We start from the raw sequence: 26846 nt of genomic DNA, 5'->3' as shown, positions 1-26846 counted from the left end.
CCATTCTTTTTAAAACCATTTTTCCATTTTTTTTTGAAAAAAAAATCGATATGCACTCATGCTTTTTATCAAAGAGTAAACAAGGCGAGCGCCAGTTTATAAAACGTGTATCATTGTTTAACACAAATGCAAACAGTTATTTGCTGAACGTGCAACAAAACAACAACAGCAGCAGCAGCAACGAGAGTTTTTAAAATCTAATGCTCGGTAGATGTGGAGCAAAAAAATTCCATAGCCACCAAACATACACACACAGGCCAACACAACATGCATAAGCAAGAGAATGTGGGGATTGAGTTTAAATATTGTACATAAGTTGGTGGGACATGTGAAAATAAACACAAAGACACCTACAAACTTACAAAACATTTATGGTGTGCTAGAGAGTGTGTGTGTGTGTGTGTGGGTATATACAAATGTGTGCCTGGGCTACTTCCATTTTTTTTGCGGGGATTTTTATTTAAATTTCCCCCCATACATCAATACACAAAAGTTTCAAAAATCCCTTGCCATTATTGCAAATGTTTTGAAAAGCTGAACCATAATGAATATCCATTTCCCCCTCTCTTTCTCTCCGCAAAAATGAAAGCAGCTGGAATAACAAAAGTTTTTCTTTTTTTTCTCAAATTTTCAGATATTTTTTCACGGTTTCCAATACATGGTGTGATATATTTATGAAAAGCATTTTGTTGGCCGAAAACAAACGCTACTGAGTTTGAACAGAGCTGGCAACGAAAAAGGAAAAAATTTAATAAAAATTCAATAACATTATCACCTTTGATTATAGCAAGCCAGGAGCACCATAAAACCTTTGGCAAAGGTCAAATGTGGAAAAAATCCAAATAACAAAATGTATCGCTGATTCGGAAATTGGTATTAACAAACTATTGGTTGCCCCGCCTCTAGTCCTTCCTCTACAACAATCGCATAACTGGGATTTTCGTTTACGCCGTTGTGATTTTTGCCCCGCAGACTACCGTTTTGGGTCTGCATGCGTGCGTGCGTGGGCTTTCGTGAGTTTGAATGCGGGCAACGTGCCCGCAACGTGTGTGTGCGTCGTTGTCGTTGTCGTCGTCGTCGTTGTTGTTGTCCTAGTTCTTCGTGGCATAGTGTATGCTCTTTGTAATTCATCCCAAACATCAACTTTTCTACTATTGGAAAACTTTTCGCAGAATTCTTTGTTGTGCCATTAGAAGTTTCCCCTCAAAGTTTGTTTTCTTGCTTACTTTCAAAGGGCGTCTTATTTTTCGCTTTGGCTTTGGGCGGCTGCTGCAATGCAATCGAATACCAGTCGTGCTACTTTGAGTGCACAATCCTCGGGAACACCATCGGCGTCAACGATATCATCATCAGGCAAGGTAAGTGAACCTAGAAGGAGTGAAGCATAGAAAATAAGAGAGAAAAACAAGGCGAAAAAATTGAGTAAAAATTTAAACACAGACAAAACTTTTAAAAGATATACAAAAAAATTAAAAAAAAAACAAATTTGTTATAGAAAATTTGTCCAGACAAATTTTTTATAGAAAATTTGTCCAGACAAATTTTTTATAGAAAATTTGTCCAGACTAATTTTTTATAGAAAATTTGTCCAAACAAATTTTTTATAGAAAATTTGTCCAAACAAATTTTTTATAGAAAATAATATTTTATAGAAAATTTGTCCAGACAAATTTTTTATAGAAAATTTGTCCAGGCAAATTTTTTATAGAAAATTTGTCCAGACAAATTTTTTATAGAAAATTTGTCCAGACAAATTTTTTATAGAAAATTTGTCCAGACAAATTTTTTATAGAAAATTTGTCCAGACAAATTTTTTATAGAAAATTTGTCCAGACACATTTTTTATAGAAAATTTGTCCAGACAAATTTTTTATAGAAAATTTGTCCAGACACATTTTTTATAGAAAATTTGTCCAGACACATTTTTTATAGAAAATTTGTCCAGACAAATTTTTTATAGAAAATTTGTCCAAACAAATCTTTTATAGAAAATTTGTCCAGACAAATTTTTTATAGAAAATTTGTCCAGACAAATTTTTTATAGAAAATTTGTCCAGACAAATTTTTTATAGAAAATTTGTCCAGACAAATTTTTTATAGAAAATTTGTCCAGACAAATTTTTTATAGAAAATTTGTCCAGACAAATTTTTTATAGAAAATTTGCCCAGACAAATTTTTTATAAAAAAATTGTCCAGACAAATTTTTTATAAAAAAATTGTCCAGACAAATTTTTTATAGGAAATTTGTCCAGACAAATGTTTTATAGAAAATTTGTCCAGACAAATAAAAATTTTTTATGAAAAATTTCATAAAAATTTTTTATGAAAAAGTTCATAAAATTTTTTATGAAAAATTTCATAAAAATTTTTAATGAAAAATTTCATAGAAATTTTTTATGAAAAATTTCAGAAAAATTTTTTGTGAAAAATATCAAACAATATTTTATGAAAAATTTCATAAAATATTTTATGAAAAATTTCATAAAATTTTTTATGAAAAATTTCATAAAAATTTTTTATGAAAAATTTCATAAAATTTTATTATGAAAAATTTTATAAAAATTTTAAGAAAAATTTCATAAACGTTTTTATGGAAAATTTCATAAAAATTTTTTATGAAAGATTTCATAAAAATTTTTAATGAAAAATTTCATAGAAATTTTTTATGAAAAATTTCAGAAAAATTTTTTGTGAAAAATATCAAAAAAATTTTTTATGAAAAATTTCATAAAAATTTTTTATGAAAAATTTCACAAAATTTTATTATGAAAAATTTTATAAAAATTTTAAGAAAAATTTCATAAACGTTTTTATGAAATTTTTTTTTGGAAAATTTATGAGTAATATTTTTTTGTACAAACTTGTTTAGAAAATTTTTATAATTTTTTTTTTGAAATTGTTTTACAAGAAATTTTAATAGAAAATTTAAATTTTTTTCACAAAAAATTTTTCGTATTACAATTGATCTTTTAAGCGTTTATGTTGTCATGTCTCCATGACAGTTTGGCTTTCGGCTGCTTTATTGAAGCTTTAATCCCCCTTTTTTCATACACTCCTATGTAAGCAACTCTATATCATGCCAAGCATTTTTATCTAAAAATATTCTTGGCTACAAATTAGTCAACATTATCCTTAATCTGACGCAAATTATAACGTTAAAGAGCTAATGGAGTAGCGATATATAGTCCATGATGGTGGTGTTGTTACTGTTTATTATGGTAATCCTTGGTTGTGAAATATTTATACCCTTGGAGTCAATTCGCAATTAATCATAACCGCTGAAAGTGAACATGTACAATAATGCCAACTTCCAACTGCTAAATCAACTGGTGGTCCATCTCGCCCCTTAATGTCAGCAATGAGCATGGAAGAAGCTTCTTGGATTGCTATTCTCGCTCATTTGCAGCTAATAATGGCAAACAGTTGCATGGCATTACGGGAGTTGGTAAAACGCGCTCGTTACTTAAAGCATCATGCCAAAGTACCCACGCACGCACTGCCATATAAACTGCCATGATGCAACAGTGTTTAGTCTACATACACACAGATTGTGTGTGTGTGTGCCACAGGAGTACGGATGTGCCATAAAGGAAGTCATACATTTGAGACGATATCGTGACTTTAATGAGAAACGGAGATTTTTATTATGCGTTCGTAAAGTTCATTTGTGCGATTTTTTTTTTTCTCAAAGGTGGTTGGTTGTTTGTTTTTGCTTTTTTTTTGCGCAATTGAAAACTCCAAATGGAAATTTGATACGGAAGTATGGGGGGGAAATGTGCACGGGAGAAAAAAAAGGAAACATGATTAAATTTTTTATATGGAAATAGCTCAAAATGTTAATTAGTTTAAAAAGAAGCGAGAGATGTAGAAATGTGAAACAAGTAAGCATTATGGTAATTTTCTTGTCTAAGGTATTGGATAAAAAGTCTATAAAATTGTTGGTAATTTTTATGGAAGGTGTGGGAACTACTTGATTATCTATAAAAGGAGGGAATTTTCAGAACAAGAGTTGGTTGAAATTGCAAATTAATATAAACAGGAAAGCATGGAAAGGTTAAAAGGAAAATTTATGCTTTAATGGTGTTATTTAAAAGCAAAATAAACATTTATAACAAATAGTTGGCGCCCGACGTTAGGCGCTTGTAAAAAATGGTGATAGATAATACGTATGGACCTTGGTTGTTTCCTTAGCATGAAAGGCTGGAAAAGTTAAGATCTTAGTTTAGACCTTAGGTTTTATAATGGCTGATAAAAAGGATTTATGGTACATCCCGCGACAAGTGGCGCCCAACTTGAGCCCAATGAAGCCATCACACCTAATATGGTTGAAAAGGCTTCTAAACAAAGACGAAACGTTTCCCATTGTGGTTAGTGTGTGTTGCTATCTCTGGCTTTCCTTTCCATTTGCAATCTCCGATCATTGATCTCGTCTCGAAAGAGAAACAAACAAAAATTGTGAAATTTAATGATATTCGCCCTAACAGCCAAAAAAAAATTTAAAATACTTTTTGTGATAGAATATTCAATACCCAGAATTCGGGTTGTGTCTTAACAGAAAAAGGTAGGGGAGATAATAGGAACTCACCCAGATTGCCACAACTGGCGCCCAACCTGGAGCTTAACCCAAAACACCATTCCATTGAATTTGTGTTAAAGTGGTTGTTCTTGGCCATTTTTCTTTTAAGAAAATCAGTGAGACAAAATTTCTTTGAAAGAATTTGTCTTTAGAAATCTTCTTAAAAAATTGTTCAGTAGTAAAGTTTGTTAAAGAAAAATTTGTCTTAAAAAATCTACCATAGAAAAATTGTCTCCAAACATTTTCTTTAGAAAAATTAGTCTCCAAAAACTTTTTATAGCAAATTTTTTTTTTCAAAAACTTTCTTAAGAAATATTTGTCTACAAAAATTTTCTATAGAAAAATTTGTCTCCAAAAATCTTTTATAGAAAAAATTGTCTCCGAAAATTCTTTATAGAAAATTCTTTCTCTAAAATTTCCTGTAGAAGAATTTGTCTCCAAAAATGTTCCATAGAAAAATTTGTGTCCAAAAATTTTCTTTAGAAAAAATTTTCTCCAAAAATTTTCTTCAGAAATATTTGTCTCCAAAAATTTTTTTGTATAGTAACATTTGTCTCCAAAATTTTTCTCTAGAAAAATTTGTCTCAAAAATTTTTTATAGAAAAAATTTGTCTCAAAATTTTTGTATAGAAAAATTTGTCTCCAAAAATATTGTATAGAAAATTTTTTTTCCCAAAATTTTATCTGCAAAAATTTTCTAAAGAAAAATTTGTCTTCAAAAATGTTCTTTAGAAAAATTTGTCTCCAAAAATTTACTATAGCAAAATTTATCTAAAAAAAATTTCTATAGTAAAATTTATCTTCAAATGAAATTTCCAAAAATTTCTTATAGAAAATATTGTTTTCAAAATAGAAAAATATAGAAAATTTTTTCAAGTGGTCTATAGAAAAATTTCCTATAGAAAAATTTGTCTCCAAAAATTTTCTATAGAAAAATTTGTTTCCAAAATATTTCTATAGAAACATTTGTCTCAAAAAGTTTTCTATAGAAAAATTTGTCTCCAAAAATTTTGTATAGAAAAATTTGTCTCCAAATATTTTCTCTAGAAAAATTTGTCTCAAAAATTTTCTCTAGAAAAATTTGACTCCAAAAATTTTCTATAGAAAAATTTTTTTTTAAAAATTTGTCATGGAAAATTTTGTCTCCCAAAATTTTCTGTAGAAAAATTTGTCTCCAAAAATATTTTATAGTAAATTTTTTTCAAAAATTTTCTGAAGAAATATTTGTTCGCAAAAATTTTCTATAGAAAAATTTGTCTCCAAAAATTTTCTATAGAAAAATTTGTCTCCAAAAATTGTCTATAGAAAAATTTGCCTTCAAAATTTTTCTCTAGAAAATTTTGTCTCCAAAAATTTTCTAGAGAAAAATTTGTTTTTAAACAATTTGTCATGGAAAATTTTGTCTCCCAAAATTTTCTGTAGAAAAATTTGTCTCCAAAAATATTTTATAGTAAAATTTTTTTCAAAAATTTTCTAAAGAAATATTTGTCCACAAAAATTTTCTATAGAAAAATTTGTCTCCAAAAATCTTCTATAGAAAAATTTATCTCCAAAAATTTTTTTATAGAAAAATTTGTCTCCAAACATTTTCCATAGAAATACTTGTATACAAAAAAATTTGCCTCCAAAAGTTTTCTATAGAAAAATTTGTCTCCAAAAATTTGTCTCCAAAAATTTTCGTTAGAAAATTTTGTCTCCAAAAATTTTCGTTAGAAAAAATTTGTCTCCAAAAATTTTCTTTAGAAAAATTTGTATTTTGTACCAAAAATTTTCTAGAAAAATTTGCATCCAAAATTTTTTTTTTGAAAAAATTGTCTCCAAATTTTTCTACAAAAAAATTTGTCTCCAAAAACTTTTCTGTAGATTGATTCAGAACGTCGAGACGGTCAACAAAATATATACTTTACGGGGTCTTAAACTAATATTTCGAGTTGTTACAAACGGAATGACTGAAGGAATGAATGAATGATTAGTATACCCCCTATGGTGGTGGGTATAAAAGTTTGTTTAAAAAAATTTTCTATAGAAAAATAAGTCTCCAAAATATCTTTCAGAATAATTTGTCTCCAAAATTTTCTGTGGAAAATTTGGCTCCAAAAATGTTCTACAGAAATTTTCAATTGAAGTTTTGTCATTTTTTTTTTCTTAAGCGATACTTTCATGTCTGCATTTCATTCGTTTTTATTGCACAAAAGAATGTTCCTCTTGCTTGATGATGGCGGGGAATATGAAAAAATGTTTTCCCCAACCTGTTTTCAAACATTTTTGCTGTCATAATCAACGGTTGTTAAAATTAACTTCGAGCAACATTCTTCTTGAAATAATTTTCAATTTAGTTTTGCAAGAACATACATTAAGGAAAGAAAGTGTCAAAGTGAGACAATATTTCCGTTTCCGTTGGAAAAAAATAACTACGAAACAAAAACCAACGAGAGAGGGAGGGAGAGAGAGAGAGAGAAAGAGGGTAGAGAGGAAGAGGCTGGAACATGACGTTTACTCAATGGTAAAATGAATGAACGAGCATAAGTATGGGGTATGACGGGGAATATTAACTGTCGAACAGACTTCATGAACAAGGCAAAGTCACCAAACACAGACACACACACATACACTTCCATATGAATAAGGAGTTGCAAAGTAAAAATGTATGGCTTTAGAAATACTTCCACACTAAAAGCTCATTGAGGCAAAGGCATCCAGATCAGCATCAGCGCTAGCCTCAGCAACTGCAACAACAAGTATGTAACGGTAAACACTATAGCCAACACATAAAGTCACAACAACAATACTTTGCACAACATTCTCATTCTCATTTCATTCGCTTACTACAAAAAAAAAGAAAAAGCCATGGAAAATTGAAGACATTTCTTCCCAATGACAGTGTGCTTAAAAGTGCACAACACACAGACACCACATAAAACGAAGATGGCCTAGAAAAAAAAACAACATTCCGGCTCTTTTGCTTTCACTCACAATTAAAGATGAAACCAAACTGGCCTGTCATTCAGACAATAAAGGTGGGAAAAATGCGAGCATGTTTAGCTAGAAAAGGCACACAAGAAGCACACACACACACACACACACACACACCAACACCCACCTATTGGTAGTTTTATTTTTTCTTTTGGTTTAGACTTCTTGCTCTCTGTCCCCTTAGGTAAATGCAGCGTTTATCTTATACTCTGTGTGTTATTGTCTGTGGAGAATTGGTGAGAGGCCGTATGGCTTCAAAGTGGCCTTACAAACAATAAAAGACAATTTTTCACTTTACTTCTCTGCTACTACTCATCTTTGTGATAGTTGTTGCTTTTATTGTTGTATATACACGATAACAAAAGAGGACCAAAACAATTTCCATTGGCACTTTATAAGTGAAAAAAGAAAAAAAAAACTGATGGTATACACCATTCATTCTAGTCAGTCTCACCATACCTCCCAAAATGTTATGCTTTCCAAAGGTCCTCACAAAAATCATCCACAAGTATAACTCAATAGAATTTGTTGTTTCTCTTTTTGCGTCACACACACACACACACACACTTAAAGACAGCTACAGCTACAGTGAGAGTAGTGTGGGAGAGTGAATTTATTGTTGCCGTTGTAGTTTTTTAACATTGGCTGACTTATGATCAAAGTAAATGGACAGCTGTTATTTGATGAACGTTAATGAATTTTGTTATGAATTCTTAGGGGTCGAATGTTATTGAAGAGTAGGTGGGTGACAATTTAAGCAGGAAGTCTGTTAAGAGAAGGAAATGAAAACGAAAATGAGTTTATTAAAGACATATATTTGCCTACAATATTAGTCTATAGAAATATATTTGGCAAGAAGAAATTTACAATGAAAACTTAAATTTATCTAAATTATAGAAAAACTAAAAAAATTCTTCGTATGATAGGTAACAAGTAAAAGGGTGCTAAATTCGGCCGGTCGAATCTTGGGAATCCACCACCATGGATTCTGCTTAAAATTTATGTAGGGCATAATTTTATTATACATAGGAACCGACCAAGGATGATCGAGAGACCGATTTACTTGGAAGCTATATCAGGTTATAGACTGATTTGGACCGTACTTGGCACAGTTGTTGGAAGTAGAAACAGAACAGGTGCTCAAGAAGTCAAATCGGGAGATCGTTATATATGGAAGGTATATCCGGATATAGACCGATTTGGACCGAAATTGGGTCCGTTGTTGAAAGTCATAGCGGAACATCACATGCAAAATTTCAGCTAAATCGAACAAAAATTGCGACCTGTAATGGCTCAAGAAGTCAAATCGTAAGATCGGTTTATATGGAAGCTATATCAGGTTCTTGGCCGAGTTGGACCATACTTGGCACAGTTGTTGTAAGTCATAACGGAACACTACATGCAAAATTTCGGCCAAATTGGACAAAAATTGTGGTTTCCAGGGGCTCAGGAAGTCAAATCAGGAGATGGGTTTATATGGGAGCTATATCATGTTCTTGACCGATTTGAGCCATACTTGGCATAATTGTTGGGAGTCATAACAGAACACCATGTACAAAATTTCAGCCAAATCGGATGAAAATTAAGGCTTCCAGGGGGTCAAGAAGTCAAATCGGGAGATCGGTTTATATGGGAGCTATATCGGGTTATAGACCGATTTGGACCGAACTTGGCACAGTTGTTGGAAGTCATAACAGAACACTACATGCAAAATTTCGGCCAAATTGGACAAAAATTGTGGTTTCCAGGGGCTCAGGAAGTCAATTCAGGAGATGGGTTTATATGGGAGCTATATCAGGTTATAGACCGATTTAGATCGTACTTAACACAATTGTTGAAAGTCATAACAGAACACCATGTACAAAATTTCAGCCAAATTGGACAAAAATTGCGGCTTCCAGGGGCTCAGGAAGTCAAATCAGGAGATGGGTTTATATGGGAGCTATATCAGGTTATAGACCGATTTGGATCGTACTTGACACAATTGTTGGAAGTCATGACAGAACACTACATTCAAAATTTCAGCCAAATCGAACAAAAATTATGGCTTCCAGGGGCTCAAAAAGTCAAATCGGGCGATCGGTTTATATGGGAGCTATATCAGGTTATGGACCGATTTGAACCGTAGTTGACACAGTTGTTGAAAGTTATAATGGAACACTACATGCAAAATTTCAGCCAAATCGGACTGGAATTGCGGCTTCCAGGGTCTCAATAGGTCAAATCGGGAGATCGGTGTATATTGGAGCTATATCTAAATCTGAACCGATATGACCCTTTTGCAATCCATAACGACCTACATCGATATTAAGTATCGGTACAAAATTTCAAGTGGCTAGCTCTGCGCGTTCGACCTCTATCGTGATTTCGACAGACGGAGGGACATGGCTAGATCGGCTTTATGGGGTCTTAGACGAGGTATTTCGAGGTGTTACAAACGGAATGACTAGATTAGTATACCCCCACCTAAAATAAATCTCAGTCCCTGGGTTCTCAACGTAGACCCCCCAGTCCCATTCTTTCTGTATAGCATGATCTCCCAGATGGCAACACCAGAGTTCTGTCAATTCAAGAGGTACCCGATCGGATCATCTGAGGTACCCGATCGGAAACGTCTTCTAATTCATCCGGGTTTCTTATCATCGCCTCGATTATCCTACGATGGTATGAGCTGCTCCCATCCTCAATCCATTCTCCCATTGCCTTAAGTCTCATACTCGCATTGGATGCCTCACGCTTATTCTGTATTTTAATGGGTCGGATATCTACAATAGTCTACAGTGCCCGCCTATGGCTTAACAACATGTTCTCTGAACCTGTTGTATGGCCCCTATTTTGCACTTTTTCTCCATAGCAGTCCACCACATTGGTTTTTAATACTCTATTCGTATACTACTCCTCAATACCTTTCATTTGATGTCCATATTGTTTTTACCGGTCAACTTTCGATTTTGGGTGGTGTTTGTGGGGTAACGGGGAAGGTTCGCCTCCTTCCGGTATCAACAAATTATGGGGCCTATCCCTTCTTCCTGACTACATTCGTAATCTACGCCCGAGTACCTTTCATTTGAGTCCCATATTTTCATGGTCGCCCAATATACCCTTTTTTAGGGTGTTTTGGGGTTGGGGCGCCCACCCAGGTTCTTGGACCCACATTTTGATATCAAATTTGTATTCTGCTCCCGAACACCTTTCATTGGAGTCCCATATTGCCCCGATCGCTGCACTTTTATTTTTGGGTAGTACTTTTGGGATAAGGGGGAGCGTCCGCCCCCCTTCCGATATCAAAAAATTATATAGCCTATGTTTTCTTCAAGATTAACCAAATTCCAAGGTAATCGGTTCAGCCGTTTTTAAGTCTATACGGAACAAACAAACAGGGTTGTTGTTGCTATTGTAGGCGAGCAAGTTCGTTCCGGTCCAAAGGACCGCTCGCCGAGGAAACAGGGTGGCCATTGGTAATTTGACTTCTTGGGCCCTTACAAGCCGCTATTTCTGTCCGATTTGGCTGAAATTTTGTACATGGTGTTATGTTATGACTCCCAACAACTGTGCCAAGTACGGTCCAAATCGGTCAAGAACCTGATATAGCTCCCATATAAACCTATCTCCCGATTTGACTTTTGACCCCTTACGAGCCGCAATTTTTGTCCGATTTGGCTAAAATTTTGCATATAATGTTCTGTTATGACTCTCAGCAATTGCGCCAAGTACTGTCCAATTCGGTCTATAACTGGATATAGCTTCCATATTTTAGCAGAATCCATTGTGGTTTATTCCCAAGATACGGCCCGGCTGAACTTGACACGCTTTTACTAGTTTTCATTCAATATTTTATGATAAACTTTTTTTATTGAAATACCTTTGAGTTTGTTTGCCTTTCATTTTACTAAAAAAATAATTTCCTATGCTTTGTTAGTGTCCCATTTCCTAAGTGACAGTAACCACAATACTCCACATCTCTCACTCTCACTCTCAATGTCTCTTTCTCTGTGGTCTTTTCAATCTACCCGCATCATCTTTCAAGAAGATATGAACTGTCAATGTATCCTGCTAAAAGACCACATATCAAATTCATTATCGTTATCAGCAGCAGCAGCAGCAGCTCGTACATAACATTGAGCAGCCTTATACACAACAGCGTACAGCATGGACAATCGGCCACGCCATCACAGTCAAAATGTCCATTACTTGGTGGATGGACTCTGCTCTCATTCAGCAAAACTGTCATTTTCACTATTTTTGAAATGCTCTTTTGTTTGTTGTATGTGATGCGGTTTAGTGTAATGCCATGTGTTCTCAGCACTTAACTGAGTAGGGGGGCGATGAGGGAGAGCAAAGGCTAGATGCGTGTGTGTGTGTGTGTGTGGTATAATTGAAAATTCATTTCATTTTCAAACTGTGTAAAATCTAGAAATACTGGCGTATAAGGAATGTTGGGTAATTTTTGTTGTTGTTGTTGTTGTGTGTGAGTTTTTTTTGTTATGTTGCTTTAGTTTGTACAAATCGATTCGTTTTCCATTTGTAAGGTCCTATCAATGTTGGCAGGATATGCGAATGTCATGCATTGTGTGGCTGCTGGTGTTGGCTGAGTATAGACATTAGAACATATTCTTCGTCATCGTCATCGCCATCAATATCAACATCAACATCATCGTCACAATCATAGTCGTGGGTTATTGTCATCCTTCCATTAGTTGTTTGAGTGAATCAAGTGTCCTTTATCATTTCACAGCCCCCATAGTTTTGCACTGTGAAATCTGTCTCCTTTTCATGTTTATGTCCATTTCTTGTTGGCAATTTCCATTGTTGTTGCTATTTGGTTACTTTTCTTTGTTGAGGGGTTTGCTTTGGTTTTGTTTGTCGATGCCTATTTTTCCTCTTTTTCTCCATGCTCTCCTCTTGTTCGCCATAGTTTATGTGAATTTTCAGAGTGACATGAAGGTTATGTGTCACAATTCTATTTATGATGCCCTTAGGCCGAATTTTTTTGTTTTGTTTCATTTTTGGTCTGGGTGTTGCTTTTTTGTTAGGCTTTTTCCAGCTGCTTCTTGTGCTGCTGGTGGTGGATGGGACATAACTGTCATAGTGAATTTTAACTTTTGAATTCATTTCCCATTCACCTCTTCCCTTAATTTATGGCCATGCTGACCGTTACTATGCTTTCTGAGAATTTTGTTTTGTGTGTATTTGTATGTGTGTGTGGGGGGTTTTTTTTGGTTATGTTTATCTTGAACCTCGAGTGGCTACATTTGGCTGAAAATAATGACAGCTATGTCAGAGTTTGTCTTGTGTGTTCGAATGAACAAAATTTCAATTTTCTTTGACTTTTGTCTGTTTGAGACTTTTGATGGTGTGGTCGGCTTAGAGCCAGGGGTATTATTTCCAATTGATGTGCCTCATAAAAAGAAGACATTATTTAATAGTTAAGAGTTCTCTTTCATGCTTTGTCAATGTCAATTGAATGGCAGTGATTGTGAAGAGCTATTAAAAAAAATATGGCATTAGAAATTTGCAATTGTTATTCATAACCTAAGAGATTATGGAGACCAAAGTTGAAAGCCTCCAAACATTTCATTGAGCTTATGATGTATGTATGTCTTTTTTGCTATGTGGTTAGGCTTAATACGAGCATGTAACACAGTTAAGGTCATAGGCCTATAGGGCGTATAAGTATTGATAAAAAACATCAGATAACTCATACGCCCATATGGACAGAGAAATTATTTTTGCTGTACAGGCGACTTAATACAAAATAAAAGGTTGATCAAAAGGCCACAGTTAAAAGATTTTGCAAGTATGAGATTTTTTCAAATAATTCACAAAAATGGTATTTTTTAAAGAATAAAAAAAATAAAGAAAAAAATTTGGCAAAACATATGAAAAAATAATTTTGACTTAATTTGCTGAATCGCCACTCCTATGGGTGACCACCATAAATGACGGCTTGCGGATGCTGACTGTGGAGGGTTTTGAACACGTCTGCTACGCAGACAATGTTATAGTACTTCTAAGGGGTAAGGATCCAAACGAACTATGCAGAAGGGCCAGAAGGGTCTTGCATATGGCATATGACTGGGCTAGACCCAGAGGTCTCAATGTTAACCCAGAGAAAACTGAAATATGCCTGTTCACGAGAAAGATGAAGGTGGGCCAATTTAACGCACCACGTTTCCTCAATAAGACGATTTCGATATCTGACAAGGTCAAATACTTAGGTGTGATCTTGGCCAGGAAACTGAATTGGAAGTTTCACATTCAAGAGCGTACTGAGAAGGCTCACAGATGTTGGGCACTATGTAGATGGGTCGTAGGCTCGAAATGGGGCCAGAATACGAGGATAGTCCATTGACTCTACGGGGGCGTGATTACACCAATACTTACTTACGCCTCAGTAGTTTGGTGGACTGCTATGGAGAAAAAGTGCAATATAAGGTCCATACAACAGGTTCAGAGAACATGTTGTCTTGGCATAGGAGGAGGGATGAGGACCACGCCCACTAGGGCACTGGAGACTATTCTAGATATCCGACCCATTGACATGCAGATTAAATGTGAGACAGCCACTGTGGCTATGAGACTTCAGGCGATGCGAGATCGGATTGAGGATGGGAGCGGTTTAATTCAGGCGACGATAGGAAACCTGGAAGGAAGGGAAGAGATTTCCGAACGGATACCTGAGATCAAGGCCACCGTAGCGCAGACGTTAGCATGTCCGCCTATGACGCTGAACGCCTGAGTTCGAATCCTGGCTAGACCATCAGAAAACATTTTCAGCGATGGCTTTCCCCTCCTAATGCTGGCAATATTTGTGAGGTAATATGCCATGTAAAACTTCTCTCCGAAGAGGTGTCGCAAAAAGGAGGCCCCTTATCATTGAGCTTAAATTTGAATCGGACTGCACTCATTGATAGGTGAGAAGTTTGCCCCTGTTCCTTAGTGGAATGTTCATGGGCAAAATTGGTAATTTGCAATTTAACTGAGATAAACGTTGAAGTCGAGTGCGAGGCACTGCTGCCATCTGAGTTCGAATCCTGGCTAGACCATCAGAAAACATTTTCAGCGATGGCTTTCCCCTACTAATGCTGGCAATATTTGTGAGGTAATATGCCATGTAAGACTTCTCTCCGAAGAGGTGTCGCACTGCAGCACGCCGTTTCGACTTGGCTATAAAAAGGAGGCCATTGAGCTTAAACTTGAATCGGACTGCACTCATTGATAGGTGAGATGTTTGCCCCTGTTCCTTAGTGGACAAGTTCATGGGCAAAATTTGTAATTTGCTATTTAACTGAGATGAACCTTGAAATCGAGTGCGAGGCACTGCTGCCATCGGCATAGTCTTGGGTTGAGGGAAACCTGGTATTGCCATCTGGAAGATCATGTTACACGGATTGATCAAAGCTAGAGGACAGGGACTGGGATCTGTTTTAGACTGCCTGACCATAATACGGCCCTGCAGGCGGAGATCCGTGCGATCAAAGAATGCGTAAAGTGGTGTGGTGCTAACGCAAGGACGTCCAGTGTGAACATCTTTACCGACAGTAAAATTGCCATAAGGGCAATGACAACCAGGACGGTAAGGTCACGAACAGTCTTGCAGTGTAAAAAGGATATGAACGCCTTCTCTGAGGATAGCAAAATCCGCTTCGTTTTGGTGCCGAGTCATAACGGAGTAAGGGAAAATGAAAGGGCAGACGATTTGACGGAAAAAAAAAAAATTGAAATATTGTCAAAATTTTCGGTGGGAAAAAATTGTAAAAATTAATTTTCTTTAGAAAATAAATTTGATAAAATCGTCTTATATGCGTATAACAAGTAAAGTTGTGGTATGTTCGTCAGGGCTTAATCTTATATGCCCTTCACCATGAATCTCATTTGTCCAGTTTTTGCCCGGTATTTTTTGTATAGCAAACTAAAAGGATAATGGATAAGAATTGCAATGCTATTGGGCAAAATTTCAGCGAAATCGGGTAAGAATTGTGCTCTATAGGGACTGAGAATTGTGCTCTGAGGGTAGGGGGAGGGTCCCTCTCCAGATATCAAAAAATCAAGTACCCTATTTTAACCACGGGTTCACGGTTCTACATATCTGTCTTTGAGTTTATACGGAAAAACAAACTAACAACACTAAGTAATTTTTATACTCTACACAACTACTGGGGTACAGGGTACTATGTTACAGTGCATTTGTTTGTAACATCCAGAAGAAGAGAGATAGACCCATTGATAAGTATACCGATCGACTCAGAATCACTTTCTGATTGGATTTAGCTATGTCCGTCTATCTGTCTGTCTGTCCATGTTAATTTGTGTAAAAAGTACAGGTCTCAGTTTACATTCGAACGTCCTAAAATTTGGTACAGGCTTGTTTTTCGGCCTAGAGACGAAGCCTATTGAAATTGGAAAAAATCGGTTCAGATTTGGATATAGCTCCCATATATATGTTCGTTCGATTTTCAGCAATAATGCAATAAAATGGTCATTTGTTAACCGATTCTTTCGAAATTTGGCAGTAAGGATTTTCTCTTGATTCTTGACATTATTGGTGAATTTCATAGAAATCGGATCAGATTTAGATATAGCTCTCATATATATACATAGCTCGATTTTAACTTCAAGAGTCACAGCAAGCGCATTTATTGACCAATATTGCCAGAATTTTGCACAATGCTTTCCTCAGCATCTACCACAATGTCGGAGAAGTTTGGTCGAAATCGGTTCAGATTTAGATATAACTCCCATGTATATGTTCGTCCGATGTGGAGAAATATTACAATAAAGTGCTCATTTGTTAACCGATTCTCTCGAAATTTGACAGAAGGGATTTTCTTATGACTTTTGACATTACTGGTGAATTATATAAAAATCGGTTCAGATTTAAATATAGCTCTCATATATATACATTGCCCGATTTTCACTTCTGGGGCCCCTGTAAGCGTATTTGTTGGCCAATCTTACCAAGACTTCGTACAACGCTTTCCTCTTTAACAATCACAATATCTGAGAAGTATGCTCGAAATCGGTTCAGATTTAGATATAGCTCCCATATATATGTTCGTCCGATTTTGAGAAACATTGCAATAAAGTGGCCATTTGTTAACCGATACTCTCGAAATTTGGCAGGAAGGATTTTCTGATGACTCTTGACTTTACTGGTGAATTTCATAGAAATCGGTTCTGATTTAAATATAGCTCTCATATATATATTACATTGCCCGATTTTCACTTCTGGGGCCCCTGTATGCGCATTTGTTGGTCAATCTTATCAAGACTTCGTACAACGCTTTCCTCTATAACAACCACAATATCTGAGAAGTTTGCTCGAAATCGGTTCAGATTTAGATAAAGCTCCCATATATATGTTCGTCCGATTTTGAGAAATATTGCAATAAAGTGGCCATTTGTTAACCGATACTCTCGAAATTTGGCAGGAAGGATTTTCTGATGACTCTTGACTTTACTCGTGAATTTCATAGAAATCGGTTCTGATTTAGATATAGCTGCCAGATGTTCACTCCAAGAGCCACTGCAAGAGCATTTATTGGGCAGTCTTGCTTTCCTCGACGACTACCAAAATACCTGAGAAGTTTCCTCGAAATCGGTTCAAATTTAGATATAGCTTCCATATATATGTTGGTCATGTTTTGGGTAATTTGAAAAAATGTTGTCATTTGTCAACGTATGACGAACAAACTTTTTTTTGTTTATTATTTATCATACGCCTCCATAGTTAAATTACATAATTCATTTTTATTCATTAGAGTTTTTGCTTATGTATAACCTTACAAATTTCCTTGGAATTTTTAGAAAAAAAACCTATAGAAAAATTTCATACATCCCTATGCCCCTAGAGATGAATACGGTTTTGACCATAAGTATTCTCTTTTTTATTGTGGGCCCCCTTTATGTACTCACTAGTACTGTTTTTTTTTTCTCTTTTTCTTTCTTTGCTTAATTTTACTTAATTTAAATAAACTTTTTGCATTATTAATAATTTCCTGAGTAATGCCCCATGAGATGGAGTCGGAACTCTCAAGCGGACACCCACTTAAACTTGCCAGTCGTTTGGTGCGTGTGCTCTTTCTACTGACTCTACATAAATGTTGTTTATGAATGGCAAACGAATGATAAAAAATAATGACAGTGCATAAAGTTGAGTGGCAAAAAAAGAAGAACAAGAAGAAAAAAAAGACGAGAAAAAAACAAAAAAAAAGAATCCTACTTTAACAATACATTCACGGTCTATGGTCTTCAGGCAAATTGGTGAATAGACAAACGAGAGCAAGGAGAAGAGTAGGCAACAAAAAAAAAGCAACAAAAAAGAAGCAAGTAAGTGTGCCATGCCGTGTGTTTGCATATGGGTGTGAATACTTAATAAACACACATACGCATACGCACACTACCCAACACACGCCAAGAGTAGTACACACAGTGATTGAAGAGTTTGCAGAGACAGCAGCAGCAGCAGCCTGCATTCTTTGCAAATAAAACACACACACACATATACACACACAACACCCGCTTATACAACCTTACTAACAGCCGTTGAGTAGAGCATGGCACAACAGCAGCATCAGCCAAGGACCAGTGTAGGAATTTCAAGTGTAGTATTTGTTGTAAAGGCAAACCATGGGCAATAATAACAACAAATTTACGCTAGTACTTACATACTTACAATCACAACCAAACCTGCCTGCTGCCAACCAACCAAACAACCAACCAACCCGCCAACCATTATCATAGAGAAAAGCCAGCCTGAAGTTTCATAGAGCTTCAATGTTAAATCGCATTAAAACACACAGACACACACATCAACACCATTAAAGGCACTCTCACTTACTGTGTGCAAAAAAAAGCATAGAGCACAAGGGAAGCCTAGCTGAGAAAAGGTGTGAGAGAAAGAGTACAGCATTTATTTATTTATGTATGGGTCCTCTTGATTTGATTTCTGTTAAAAAATAATAGAGCCTAACATAGAGTAGCAAAGAGAGAGAGAGAGAGAGAGAGCCAGTAGAGTTATTTATTTATTTCTATATGTGTTTGTTGCTATTACTGCTATTGGATGCTGAGTGGAGAGCGCAAGTTCTCTTTATTTAGTGGAGACTTTTGCTTTACACCCCCATGTAAATAAGCGATGCTGAATGCTGCTGCGAGTTTCATATGTTGTGTGTCTTCTGCTGCTTGTGTTGAAGTCGCTGTTGTTGCTGTAAAGTGATGTGGCATTGCTTAAATAAATTTTCCCTTCATCAGCGAAAATGAATTGGCATCTTTGCCAAGTTTTCGTGAGTGTCGCTATTCATTTGAAATGCCCACCAAAAAAAAAAAAAAAAAGAAAATGTATAACATTTGACAGCTGATGTTACCTATACGTTTGTTTTTGTTGTATTCTCCTGTGTACCAGTACCCTACACAGCAGAACAAGAGAAAGGGGATTTCTGCGTTTTTGGGTTTAACAGTGACCTTATCAACAATCACAACACAAACCGACTTTTGTGACACATATATTTGGCTTACAGTTATTCTCAAACGGTGTATGGATGGCAGTCGGGGGAAGGAATGGGGGATTTGTATTGTTGTTTAATCTTGCCCTCTTCATTGGCAATGATGATGCTCTCTCTCTCTTTGGCATTGCTTACTTTCCGATGGCATGGCAATGGCAATAGCTATGACGATGATGATGATGATGATGATGACCATTACTTTGATTTACTTCACGCTCACACACATTATGGCATAGGGAGAGTAGTAAGTAGCAGCAGAGTAGAGAATAATGTTTCGTTAGAGGCTTTTCAAAGCTAATTGCTGTTTGTTATTTATGTGCTGAAATAAATAGAGTCTTGTTGTATGGTGTTATAACGTATCATTAATATCCATTTAATTTCGGGTTTATATCTATTTTTTCAAATTAGGCAAAAAACGCCCTATGATGATTGTAATGAAATGCCATGACTTTTTCTTTTTGTGATGATTATTGCAATTTGAAAATGCTATAAAATCGCAGGACGTTTATGGTAGGGATACTTTTTTTAAGGGAAAATAAAGTTTTGTATGGTTTTTCCCATGTTTTTTCTTAGAAGAAACCCTTTGAGCATAAAAACGCTGCATATTTTTTTAACAGGCAGTTTCATCAAATTTTCTCTAAATTGCTAAAAAAAAACATCTAAGGAAAGGCAAAAGTCGGGCGGTGCCGACTTCATAAGAACGAAGTGGGAGCTATACATAATTCTGAACCAATTTTTATTGACCTTTGCTAATGTTTTCAGATAAGTTATTAGAACTACTGTTGACAAATGACACCATTATTGTAAATTACCCAAAATCTGACGAACATATATATGGGAGCTACATCTAAATCTGAATCGATTTCGAGCAAACTTCTCAGATATTGCGATGGTTATCGAGGAAAGCGTTGTGCAAAATTTTGGCTAGATTTGTCAATAAATGTGCTTGCAATGGCTGTAGAAGTGAAAATCGGGCGAAATACATATATGGCAGCTATATCTTAATCTGAACCGATTTCTATGAAATTCACCAGTAAAGTCAAGAGTCATCAGAAAATCTTTCCTGCCAAATTTCGAGAGAATCAGTTAACAAATGAGCACTTTATCGCAATATTTCTCAAAATCGGACGAACATATACATGGGAGCTATATCTAAATCTGAACTGATTTCGAGCAAACTTCTAAGGTATTTCGATAGTCATCGAGGAAAGCGTTGTGCACAATTTTGGCAAGATGGGTCAATAAATGCGCTTGCAGTGGCTCTAGAAGTGAAAATCGGGCTAAATACATATATGGCAGCTATATCTTAATCTGAACCGATTTCTATGAAATCCACCAGTAAAATCAAGATTCATCAGAAAATCCCTCCTGCCAAATTTCGAGAGAATCGGTTAACAAATGAGCACTTTATCGCAATATTTCTCAAAAAACGGACGAATATATATGGGAGCTATATCTAAATCTGAACCGATTGCGAGCAAATTTCTAAGGTATTTCGATAGTCATCGGGGAAAGCGTTGTGCACAATTTTGGCAAGATTGGTCAATAAATACGCTTGCAGTGGCTCTTGGAGTGAAAATCGGGCGATAAACATATATGACAGCTATATCTTAATCTGAACCGATTACTATGAAATTCACCAGTTAAGTCAAAAGTCATCAGAAAATCCCTCCTGCCAAATTTCGAGAGAATCGGTTAACAAATGAGCAGTTTATTTCAATATTTCCCAAAATCGGATGAACATATACATGAGAGCTATATCTAAATCTGAACCGATTTTAAGCAAACTTCTTAGATATTGTGGTAGTTGTAGAAAAAAGCGTTTTACAAAATTATGGCAAGATTGGTCAATAAATACGCTTGCAGCGGCTCTTGGAGTGAAAATCGGGCGATAAATATATATAACAGCTATTCTTAAATCTGAACCGATTTCTATGAATTTCACGAGTAACATTAAGAGTCATAAGAAAATCCTTCCTGCCAAATTTCAAGAGAATAGGTGAACAAATGAGCAGTTTATTTTAATATTTCTCAAAATCGGATGAACATATACATGGAAGCTATATCTAAATCTGAACCGATTTCTATGAAATTCACCAGCATTGTCGAGAGTCAAGAGAAAACCCTTCCTGCCAAGTTTTGAGATAATTAGTTAACAAATGATCATTTTATTGCATTATTACTGCAAATCGGATGAACATATATATGGGTGCTATATCCATATCTGAACCGATTTTTTCCAATTTCAATAGGCTTCGTCTCTAGGCCGAAAAACATGCATATACCAAATTTGAAGACTATCGGATTAAACTGCGACCTGAAGTTTGTACACAAATTAACATGGACAGACGGACGGACAGACAGACATAGCTAAATCGAATCAGTAAGTGATTCCGAGTCGATCGGTATACTTATCAATCTGTTTATCTCTCTTCCTTTTGGGTGTTACAAACAAATGCACTGTAACATAATACCCTGTACCACAGTAGTGGTGTAGGGTATAAAAATAAAGACAAACATTTTTCTACAAAAAAATGTCAATGAAATTTTCTCTGAAGACAAAATTTCCTTGAAATTTTCTCTAAAGACAACATTTCAATGAAAATTTCTCTAAAGACAACATTTCAATGAAATTTTCTCTAAAGACAACATTTCAATAAAATTTTCTCTAAAGACAACATTTCTATGAAAATCTCTCTAAAGACGAAATTTCTAAGAAATTTTCTCTAAAGATAAAATTTCTATGAAGTTTTCTCCAAAGACAAGATTTCATTGAAATTTTCTCGAAAGGCAAAACTTTTATGAAATTTTCTCTAAAAACAAAATTTTATGAAATTTTTGCAAAATTGGCATCTTCCCCAACATACAGGGTGGCTGATGAAAGCCGCTACCAAAAAAAAATGTAATAACTTTTTTTCTATTTAATAATAATAATTTAATAATTAATTTAATTAATTAATTAATTAATTTAATTAATAATAATTTAATAATTAATTTAATAATTTAATTTAACATGAATAAAAGAAAAATGTATTCCATACACCGAAAAAAAAATGTAGCAATATTCATCATTGTAGCAATATTCATCAGCCACCCTGTATGTCCAATCTGGAGTAAAATCACTAAAGACGTCTTGGAGTCTGACAAATTTCCGCCAAATTGGACTTTAAATGCGGCTTTTTAGGCTTAAGACCTTCAATTAGGAGATCGGTCTATATGACAGCTATATCCAAAAATGGGCCGATTTGGACCAAATTCGACACGCATGTCTATCTAAAATGTCTGATCTAACACAACTCTCTATGCCGAATTCGACTGAAATCGGTTAAAAAATATGGCTTTTATGGGCCTAATACCCAAAATCATGAGAACGGCCAGTTATATCTAAATATAGTCTGATATTGACCATGCTCTGGACGGATGTGGAGTATATATTAGTTTTCATCGACGTAGGATAATTAATGCGCCTGTTATGGACACAAGATTTTAATTCGGAAGATAGTATAAATGTATGACAGCTATATAATATCCAAAATCGTGAGATCGGTCTATATGGGTTAGCTACATATATCCAACGATTGTCCAATCTTGACCATACTTAGTTTGGATATCGCGGGACCTAACGCAACGCACTGTGCTAATTTTCATTAGCACAGTGTTAAATTTCATAGGAATTGCGTCCTCTAGAGGTTCAAGAAGTAAAATCGGGAGTCATAACTGAACACTTCATACAAAATTGCAGCCAAATCGGATAATAATTGCGCCCTCTAGAGGCTCAAGAAGTCAAGATCCGATATCGATTTATGTGGTGGCTATATCAGGTTATACACCGAATTGAACCATACTTGGCACAGCTGTTGGAAGTTATAACAGAACACTTCGTACAAAATTTCAGCCAAATCGTATAATAATTGCGCCCTCTAGAGGCTCAAGAAGTAAAATCGGGAGATCGGTTTATATGGCAATTATTGGAAGTCAAAACTTATGCAAAATTTCAGCCAAATCGGATAGGAATTGCGCCCTCTAGAGGCTGCTGAAGTTAAATGGGAAGATCGGTTTAGATGACAGCTATATAAGGTTATGGACAGCTTCAGACTATATTTGGCACGTATGTTAGAGATCATAGAAATACTCACTGTACAAAATTTCAGCTAAATGAGATAATAATTAGTCTCTAGAGGCATAAGAAGTATAACCGTGTGATCGGTTGGAAGCTATATCTAAATATGGTACGATATGGCCCATTTACAACCCCAGCCGACCTGGACATTCAGGCCAGCCGAACTTACCACTCTTTTACTTTTTATTTTTTTAATTTCGTTTTTTTTTTTTTTTTTTTGGTATTTTAAGCTCAATGATAAGGGACCTCCGCTTTAAAGCCGATTCCGTACGGTGTATCGCTGTTCGACATTTCTCTGTAGAGAAGTTTTTACATGCCATAGTACTTTACAAATGTTGCCAGCATTAGGAGGGGAAAACCACCGCTGAAAATTTTTTCTGATGGTCTCGCCAGGATTCGAACTTAGGCGTTCAGCGTCATAGGCGGACTTGTTAACCTCTGCGATACGGTGCGAAATGCCTCCCTAAGGCATTTCATTTAATACCCATTTTCTGACATACAGTGGCACAGAAAAGTCTACATACCCCACTCAAAATATGCGTTTTATAAAACGAAATTTATATTAGAAAGTTTTTTTTTCGCCAAATATCGAATGTTGCTAAAATTGTTCTACATGGCCGCCACTGTTATTATTAGCAAACACTTATGGGGTTATAACATATTCTCATTACATGGCTCTCAGTTTACGAAGCTGCCATTTAACGGTATGCAGAGTTATCTGAGCCACTTTACATCCCGTTTTGGGGGTTTTTGGAGATTTGGAGTCCCCGTAGACACTTTGGATCAAATTCTTATATCAGGTATGTACTTTGCTTCCAAATACCTTTCATTTGATAACCATATTGTTCCAATCCATAAATATATTCTGTTGGACATATTTTTTTTTAAGAGGATGGGTAGGCCCCCTAGAGACCTAGGAATAAATTTTGTAGTTCAGATTTGTACTCTACTTTCAAATACCTTACATTTGTTATCCATATTTTCTCAATCGGGAAATGAGTAGTTTTTTGAGTTTCTTTTTGGGGGTGGACCTTGCCCCCGGGCACTTGGGTCTAAATTTTTATATCATTTTTAGTCTACTCTTAAATACCTCTCTTTTAATACCCATATTGCCACATTCGGTCAACATGTCCGTTTGGGTGGAATTTTGGGGGAGGGGGCCTTCCCCTCCCCCCACCCAGTCACCTTGAAAACATTTTTGTATCAGATATGTAATCTACTTTCAAATACCTTTCATTTGATACCCATATTGCCACCATCGGTAAACATGTCCGTTTGGGTGGGTTTTAGGGTGGTGCGTCCCCCCATTTATTGGACCCCAAAGTTTTATAATTATATTGTATATTTTTGGGTTGCCATAAGGGGCATAAACAATTTCGCTTAAGCCTGGACAGTTTGTCAAAATGACAACACCCGATTTTATTTCCGATTTCTCATTTGTCGCATAGCTTAAGAGATTTCTTGAAAGAATTTTTATTTAAAATTAGTTCAAAATAAACTAAATAAAAAAATTAACTAAATTTAAATTCTCATTTTTGATCACGATGCAATTTACAGCACCTAGAAATAGGTCTAAGACAAAATGACGAAGGGCGAACGTTAGTGCACAAAAAATAAGTACAACTTTCCAGGGTTAAATCGGCAGACCCATCTCCAAGATCCGGCGTTTTCGAAAATTGCGTTAAGGGGGAGGTTTTGTCTACATTTCGAATATCATAAAATGAAGTACCCTATTTTCACAGGAAAACTTCATAAAAATCGGTTCAGCCGTTTTTGAGTATATGCTGAAAAAACAAACAATCAAAGCGCCGACCAATACTTACAAATGTTAAAACGGAATGATTAGACTTGTATTCCTTCATCCTACGCCGGAGTGTATAAATAAAAAATTGTTTTAAAATGTATAAAAATTGTATAATATATATATATTGGGTTGCCCAAAAAGTAATTGCGGATTTTTTAAAAGAAAGTAAATGCATTTTTAATAAAACTTAGAATGAACTTTAATCAAATATACTTTTTTTACACTTTTTTTCTAAAGCAAGCTAAAAGTAACAGCTGATAACTGACAGAAGAAATAATGCAATTACAGAGTCACAAGCTGTGAAAAAAATTGTCAACGCCGACTATATGAAAAATCCGCAATTTCTTTTTCGGCAATCCAATAAATGTATAAAAAATTATATTGGAGGCCACTGTGTTGCGTCGAAAGCCTCGGTTCAAATTCCGACGCGAACATCAGACAAATTTTCAGAGGTGGTTTTCCCTTTACTAATGCTGGCAATATTTGTAAGGTATCTTGCCATGTTAGATCTTCTCTACCAAGTGATGTCGCTATGCGACACACCTTTTGGATTCGTCATTACAAGGGAGATCCCTTACCTATCATTCATATGGGAGAATTATCCCCTGTTCCTTAATGGAAAGTTCATGGAAAATTTAGTTTGATTATAAAATTTTATAAATAATGTATACAAAATTTCTTGATTATTATTAAGTTTTATGCCCCAATCCATTGCCTAATATTTCATTATTAAGATCTTAAGAAACCATTCTTTTAATCTTCCTAATTAGCAACCATAATTATTAACCTTGAAATAATGAACACCTTGATGTTGATAACATTTTTTTTTCTCAAAAAACATTTCATTTTTCTGGTACTTCATTTGTCTTCTGAATCCTTTACAAATTGAGAGAGAAAAAAGTCTACAGTACTTGACAACAACACCATGACTTTAAGGCTTCACTTCAATGTTGCAGTGAAGCAGGGCAATTCATTCATATAAACTCGTCGTCTTATATGTGAATGGATGGATGTGGTGTGAATGTGCTTACACTCATATGGATATAATTTAAGAATGAGAGTGCGAGTAGATGTATTGTAATTCTCTGAGAATTGATTAAATTAAATGACTCCCATAAGGCAAGCCATACAGCCATACAGCCAGCCACATATACGTATACACATACGTGCATACACATACCGTCTGCTGCTTGCTGTGTATGAGTAATGCCGCCTAATTGCATTACCACCAAAACAAAATATCACTCATACGCCATGCGGGTTAGAGCAAGGCACAAAGTCCATGATTTTGCCAAAGCACACGGCCACACACACACACACACACGCACACTGACAAATATCAAGTGAGACTCAGTCAAGCATTCTGAAAAAAAAAAACACTAAGGCAACGAGAGTACATGCCAATGAGAGTATGTAAAGGTGGGGGTGGGGAGGGAAGCAAATTCTTGGTAAGAGCCAAGCACAAGACTTACCATACAGCCTGAGCACATGTTTCAACTTAATCAAAAATTCATTTAAACTTAAACTTTTTTAACTTTTCCCGACAAGAGCAACAACAGCAACGTTACCAAACCCCAATCAAGCAGGGCAACAAGAGACAAGTCGTAGCACAGCAACAACAAGAACAACAACGTGAGCCATGTCTTGTAAATCAGCAAACACCATGGCAAAAGAAATCCTAACGAAAGCCAGCAGCGAATCAAAAGAAAATCAACCTCCTCATAGAGAGAGAGAGAGAGAGAGAGAGTTCAGCATATAATTGCCAACAGAAACACCATCGACAACAAACACCAGCAGCTTTGGTTAGCGACAAAGAAAACATGAAACATGTTCGGCACATATTTCCCATAAGAATTCATATGAATATTAAA

General features: G+C 35.4%; 1 protein-coding gene across 4 annotated transcripts in view; it reads left to right on the top strand.

The window, feature by feature from the left end:
* LOC106087029 (uncharacterized) overlaps positions 1–26846 on the top strand; it is a 435541-nt gene that overhangs the window by 32060 nt on the left and 376635 nt on the right. For all 4 annotated transcript variants that reach the window (XM_059368281.1, XM_059368282.1, XM_059368283.1 and 1 more), the window contains exon 2: positions 635–1358. In XM_059368281.1, the coding sequence (XP_059224264.1) occupies positions 1275–1358 (84 nt within the window). In that variant the 5' untranslated portion in view covers positions 635–1274. The remainder of the gene's footprint in view (positions 1–634; positions 1359–26846) is intronic.

The sequence above is a fragment of the Stomoxys calcitrans genome, chromosome 4, assembly GCF_963082655.1.
Source record: "Stomoxys calcitrans chromosome 4, idStoCalc2.1, whole genome shotgun sequence".
NCBI lineage: Eukaryota > Metazoa > Arthropoda > Insecta > Diptera > Muscidae > Stomoxys > Stomoxys calcitrans.
The sequence above is the reverse complement of the archived record's forward strand: the minus strand, read 5'-3'. Positions and strand labels throughout refer to the sequence as shown.